General features: G+C 43.1%; 1 protein-coding gene across 1 annotated transcript; it reads left to right on the top strand.

Moving 5' to 3' along the window:
• Positions 1-5,381, top strand: MRPS33 (mitochondrial ribosomal protein S33). The gene is made up of 3 exons (XM_054281971.1): positions 1-77; positions 2,741-2,990; positions 5,040-5,381. Exons 2-3 carry the CDS (start codon positions 2,776-2,778, stop codon positions 5,143-5,145), a joined length of 321 nt encoding a protein of 106 aa, XP_054137946.1. The 5' UTR covers positions 1-77; positions 2,741-2,775; the 3' UTR covers positions 5,146-5,381.
• Positions 5,382-7,003: the final 1,622 nt, after the last annotated feature.

Raw genomic sequence — 7,003 nt, forward strand, 5'->3', positions numbered from 1 at the left:
CCGCCCCTCGCGTCACCCGTGCGCGCCACCTCCGCTCCGGCAGCGCCGCCGCTCCTCCGGCCGCGGCCCAGCGCGGGGTGAGCGGGGCCGAACGGGGCCGAACGGGAGTGCCGAGCTCCGGGCTCTGGGCTCCGGGGTGCCGGGCTCCGGGGTGCCGGGCGGGGCCGTGTCCCCGGGAGCCGCAGCCTCGGCCACGTCCCGGCGCTCCCGTCCCACAGGGAAGCGGGGCCGGCCCGGCCTGAGGGCCCGCCGCGGGTTGAGCTCCATAGCGGACTGGTCTTCCCCCCGTGCTCCTGGGGGAATGAGCGCTCTCCTGGCGTGTTCCCAGTGAGAAGGGAGCGCTCCGAATCAAACGGGTGGATCGGGAATACAGAATGAGCCAGCCCAGGGGGGAGCAGGGAGCCGGGAGCATTGGAGCGGCAGCACGGAGCGCTGGATTTGGTTTAGGTGTGCCAGCTCCGAGTGGCGATGCTGGGGATGTCATTGCTGAAAGTGACAATAACGAAAGTACTCTTTGGTCTCACAGATGTGACATCTCACAGAACCACCCTAGAACAGGCTGTGGATAGCTTTGGGAATGTGCAGCCTTTGCTTCGCTTCTCTCCCAAGCGTTCTTAGTCGGGCAAGGATTAATGGAGGTCTCTAGCCTCAGCTTGGGGTGTTACAATTCTTTAGAGAGTCAGAAGTGAAAATCAGGTTATTCAGATCACAAATTTGCGTTATTCAGGAGCTAAAGGTGTTTTTATTTTAAGGTTGGAGTAAGTAGAGATTAAGCAAGTTGTGTGTTTATGATTAAGACACAGTTTTGGAATCCTGTGATGAAGAGTTTGGGGGACAACTTCTTGCTTTGTCTCTGAATGCAGGAATTAGAACTGGCTGTTCTGAAAGAGATGATTTAGCAAAATCTAGTGATTATTTCCCCCTGGAATAGATGCTCATGTTGAAGTGCTGCCCTGCAATCATTTAAGAGCTTCTGTGTTCTCACACTAGGCCTACTGCCTTAGCTCGGAGTCTCTGATACTTTGCCTTCCCTTTTGTTGCTTTCACCATTATTCTCTCTTCTTAAATTACTTGAATTATTTTCATGCTTGATTTTTTCCTGCTTCCTTTAGAGTGCTTTGCCAACAGGAGTAAATCAAAGCAGGTCCTCCAATGAGCAGATATATGTATGTGAGATTATGGATGTTCCAAATTTGTGTTATTAAACAATAGGCTCTGTGTAATCACACTGAAGTGGGCTTAGCACTGTCCTGATGATTGCTCTTATCCATGATCTTTAATTTGTTATGCTCATATTCTGGAATCAACTCTGCAATATTTTTTAAAACAAGATTTTTAAACTTTTACTTCAGTGTCATGCTCTTGAAGGAACCTGCTTAATTTGTCTGAAGACTTATGTTATCAGTCATTCAAAAAGGCAAAGTACAGACAAGATACTACTTTAAATACAGGATTATGTGATTCCTATTCTTGTCTACTACAACCAATTCTGCAAAGAGTAAAGAAGACTTAAAACGGGGAGGGTTAGAAAAGCTGAGAGAAAACCCTTCTCGTGCTGCTTTAGCAGAGTGGATGTTGTCTGGTGGCCTAATACCAATGGTTTTGTCTTTGAGGCATTTTTGTTGCAGAGGTTTTTAGGTGAGAGATGACTGAAAGAAAATAAGCAGGGAAGCTGCTGATTTATTTTCTTGGAAAAAAAAATCTGGCATGAAAAAACTACTGTTTTCCTCTTAAAAAGAATAGGTATCATGAGAGACTGAAAGGAGAATGGAGAAAAAGCTGATGGAGATGATCAAGGGGAGGGAATTGAGATGGGAAAGATCCATGTGATTCATGCAGAGAAACATGATTTGTTTATAGTCCATTGTTATATGGATGATAACAATGTTTTAAATAGGGTGAGAAATTTTCATGAGGAAAAACTTCCCCAGGTCATTTTCTCTGTATGTTCAAGTGGTGCCTTACCCTGTGCTTGTGTAGCAGTCGGTGGTATCACACAGGTGCAGTTTTTGGCAGAGCTCACACTAGAATTGTTCCTGTGGATGGAGTTTAAGGGTTGTCTTGAGCAAGCTGAGTGAGTTCTGCCAATAAACCATGCTAGCCATGGTAAATTGTGGTGCAGTGCACTTCTATGGTTGGTATTGCTGTCTGTAGGCTGGGAATTGTCCCTGAATTTGTGGTGCAGTTCGCAGGGGTCTTAGGATGAGGGAAGAGACGAGAATGTTGACTCCATGTTTCAGAAGGCTTGATTTATTATTTCATTATATATGTCATATTAAAACTATACTAGAAGAATAGAAGAAAGGATTTCATCAGAAGGCTGGCTAAGAATAGAAAAAGAATGATAAAAAAGGCTTGTGACTGACCAAGACAGTCTGGACAGCTGGACTGTGATTGGCCATTCATTAGAAACAACCACACGAGACCAATCACAGATCCACCTGTTGCATTCCACAGCAGCAGATAATCAATGTTTACATTTTGTTCCTAAGGCCTCTCAGCTTCTCAGGAGAAAAAATCCTAAGGAAAGGATTTTCCATAAAACATGTCTGTGACATGTATTCATGTAGATGTTCTTTATCAGCAGGATTACATGCTAAAGTGTTAGACTGATTTTATGCAAGGAATGTGCAATGTCAAATGAGTGCTTAGTGTATGACACATTCCTTTGTTTGCCCTAATTCTGGGGTAGCTGGTTCTGCTGTGAGCTGGGTGAAGAGCTGTGTCTCTGCTTTTTCAGGAAGGTCCATCTGTGTGCCCACTGCTCCAGGGGAGATGTCCAACGTTTCCAGCTACGCCCTGCGCATGGCCCGCCTCAGCGCCCAGATATTCGGCGACGTGGTCAGGCCCACGGACTCCAAATCCATGAAGGTGGTGAAGCTGTTCAGCGAGCAGCCCCTGGCCAAGAGGGACGAGGTGCACAACTGGTACCCCCCTCACAACACCTACTACGCCCTCATGAAGAAACTCCGCTACTTTGGCCTCTACAGGTGCTCCAGGAGTGGGAGCAGCTTGGAGATGGGAAGGGGTGGCTGGAGTCTTGTTCCAGTTGTTTCCAGGGGGATGGAAACAAGGGAGGGATTCACAGAACAACCAGTGGGGAGAACTTGGGGTGTGGAAACCGGGGAGATAGACATGGGGTGGCAATGAATTGAGGAAAATTTTGAGGGAGAGCTCCAACCTCTGACCAATCACTCGATGCCCCTGCTGGAAGGTTCTAAAAAGAGGGGATGGGAGGCCAAGTTATTGACAGGGCTCCAGGGAGGAGACTGGGGAATGAATCAGCAGAAATTAGAGGATTGACATGGGGGAGGAGGGAAGCAGTTTGGGACAAACAGGTTGGGGAGAATGGGGGTACACAGATCAAATCATTACAGAAACAGAACGAAGATAATAAAACCACGTTGGCGCTGGGCGGGCAGTGACTGGAGGGTCACAAAGGGGACATGGCAACAGTTTTCCTCAAGGGAAGTGTTTCCTTCTGAATATGGGGCATATAGATGTAGGCACTTGATTGTTGGCACTGAGGGCAATAAGAGCAAAAGTGACTGCTGGCTGACTTTTATCATAATTGGAAGTTTCGTGAGAAAGACTGGAGGTTTAGCTGTGGGCAAGCAGTTACCTAAAAAATAATTCCTGCTTTTGCTTTATGGGGAAGAGAAGAAACCTTTCTGATAGACAGGAGATGCATCTGTAGTTCTGAATATGGCAAATGAATGTGCTACAAAGAGGTGATGTTAACACAGACTTGCCATATATTTCTGTCATTCAACAGCTAATAAGTGAAATTTAGAAGAGACAGAAAGTCTCTGTTAGGCCAGAGGGCCTTTTTATTCTTCAAAATAAATTAAATTAAATTCAAATGTGATTTAAATAGTCTTGTTAATTCCCGCTTCATCCAAACCAGTTGTATAATTTCTAAATTAATTCCCACAGTCTGTATCAGGGAGAATTGTACTGCTGAAGAACATCAGCAGGAGTCAAATGCAGTTTTTTCACTTCAATCAGGTAGCTCTAGAAAAATCTTTAAAAGTGAGGCTGCAAACCCTGTATAGTCAAAACAGATTACTTGTCAGTAGTATGACAATACTGAGCATCAAGGATTGCATTCAGGATGCTCTTGCTTTGGGTAGGTGTGCCAACACTTCCTAGACTGGCTGTTTGTTTACACTGAAAGCCTCAATGTGATGCTAATGTTCTTCACTCTTCTCCTTCCCCTATTAAGTTCCTTCTCTAGCTGTAAACAGAGAGTTGGAAGAAGAAAAAAAAAATGTAATGAAGAATCATAGACTAATGGGGCCAGTAATAAATCACAAGCTTTTTGTTTCTATTTAGAGAAGTTTTGTTTAAAAATAGCAGTGCAGCAATCTTAGGCCACATTGGATGCAGTTGTGACTTTTGAAAATCACTTTGCACTAAAAAAATACAGGGACAGATTAATAGAAGTTATTAGAAAGTGATTGAGGATTAATTATCCCTGTCAACCCCTTCATCCTCCTTCCTATTTTACTCTCTTATTAATATTCTCCCAGTACTGATGCCATCTCCATAGCTCATTCCTGAAGTCACCTGAGAGCAGTGCCATGTGCTGTAATTACTGCTCAGCATGGCCCTGTTTCCCCAGGAGCTAATGGCCTGAACACAGGAACACAATGTGCTCTGCCTGCACTGCTGGGCTGCATAACAAGGGGGAAAATCTTACTCTTGTCTCTTGCTGGTTTTTGCATTTTACTGCTCATTTAAGCACAGGGGATCAAAAAACGGAATTGAAATAATACACATGTGCACATACCCTTTGTTGCTGAAAAGGGCAACCCTGCTAATTCTGAAAGTATCAGAGGAAATCTTGCATGTTATTATTCAGTGATACTGCCAGCAGTAACATGGAATACATTGCAGCAAGCTTCAGTTTGGACTTCATGGTTAAAAAGTTTTGATTTTTGTTTTTTTTTTTTTTCATTAGCATGTAGTTCAAAGAACTATTCATATCTCTGGATCCCAAGAAAAAGAATAAACTTTATTCCTTCTCCCCCACCTAGGGATGAGCATCAGGACTTCAGGGAGGAGATGAGGCGATTGAAAAAGCTCCGTGGGAAGGAAAAACCAAAGAAGGGGGAAGGAAAGAGAGCTCTCAAGAAGAAATAGTGCTGCTTGAACAGTGTGACTGACTGCTCTGGAAATGCTGGGGAATGGCTGGAGAAGGCTTGGCATGTGGGCTGTGTGTGGGGCACAGGAAACACGCTGTGAAATTGTGGGCTCCACCTTGGGAATGCACTTGGGTCTTTGAAGTTTTACTGGTTTTGAATTTCTATACTTCAAATATACTGTATATTGCAGCACAATAATAAAAGAAAAAGTGCTCCATGTTTTTCTTGAAACCACCTGCAGCTGTTTCAGTTTTTCTTGATCTGGAAATTGTTTGCTTTTCATTGTCTGTTTTACTTTCTTGTGTTAATATCAACACTGTTTTATGTGTGGCCACAAAAAACCAAGGATTCCTGCTGCTGCAGATGCTTGTCAATCTTATCTGTTATAATTAGTTTCATTTCAGGTAGCTCTAGTGCTTTTTTTTCAAGTTTTTTTTAAGGTTTTTAAGCTGCTGTTGCACCCTGTTGTTCTGTGCTTTTCACTGGACAATACTTTCCAAACCACTGCCTGCCCACAGCACTCTCATTGTACCCTAAACTTTTAGATACTACAACAGAAGAGGCTGAAATACTAACTAAATCCATATAAAAATGGAACTATTACATCCAATAATGAAATTTTAAATATTTTTTACAGTAGACTTATTCCAATTGCTTGGAAGACGTGTATGAAACACTACCTAAGACAATGAACATTTTTATTAGCATTCAGTAGGGATTTTATCACTAGGCTCCTTTGGTTGCTAATATTAATCATTGGTGGATCTACATAAATTTGTAACAGCTCTGCCTCACCAAGGTTATTAATTGAAGAAGTGTTGATTTTATTAAAAGGTGTTTCTGGTGAGCTGCATAGTTCTTGTTCAGTGTCCTTACTTCATGTTACCTGTTTTTCTAAGCTCTAAGAGAAGCTGATTTTAGGAAGTCTGCAGTGTTGTGGGAGAAGTACGTGAGTTCTCACCACAGTCAAACAAATGCTGTACAAGTTAATATTTTATATTCACTGCTCTGTACTGCAGTGCTAAGTTTCTCTCTTATTCTGATTTAAAATCCTATTAGTAACTTACAACTTTTCCTCAACTGTAATGTTCTTAAGCCATTTTTGTGTTCCATCCATGTGTTGTCTGTGGGTTGTGACCTGTCTGGTGCTGAAGTACCTGCAGCCTGTGGTGGGCCTGCTGGGAAGTTTGTGGTTCCTGGGACATGAGCATGCAGCTGAGGGGAAGGGTCTGCCTCCCTTGAACACACCTTTGGGAAGAAGGGCACCATGGACTCACATTCTGGGCAGGAAAGAGAATTATCCAAGTAGAAAAATTGCTGCTGCCTGACACTTTCTGGTTTGGAGTGTGAGGAGTGAAAAGAAGGACCCATTCTGAACCTCTTCAGCAGAGCTACTGCAGCAGCTCTTCACAGCTCTTTGTGCCTTCTAAAATTAAATCCAAGATAAATAAAAATGTTTTCCCTGCTGTTTCAGATGAAAAATCAAGACCGTCTCTTCTGGTGCTCTAAAACTCTTAAAGCTTTAACAATATAAACACGCAAGGGAACAAAAAGTGTGCATGCATCAAAAAGGGAATTGTGGTTCTGTAAAGGAAGTGTGAATGGCCTTAAACTTGGTTATGAGTAACTTATAGCAATATATAAAATACTTGTGCAACATCATGAAACTGATAGAAGTGCCTGTGAAGTAGGAGATGTTAGACAAATGGACTGAATCGTTGATTTTCACCTTTTTTGTGCAGCATTTACAAAAGCAAATGAATGGAGGAAAAAAAAGAACAACCGCTTTCTGAAAAAGTATAAGTGCAAGAGAGGTTGCCCTGCCTAATTTTTCATGATTTTTCTTCTGTAATACT

The sequence above is a fragment of the Melozone crissalis genome, unplaced genomic scaffold, assembly GCF_028551555.1.
Source record: "Melozone crissalis strain CALT ecotype California unplaced genomic scaffold, PUWL_Pcris_2 ptg000033l_1, whole genome shotgun sequence".
NCBI classification, from domain to species: Eukaryota; Metazoa; Chordata; class Aves; order Passeriformes; family Passerellidae; genus Melozone; species Melozone crissalis.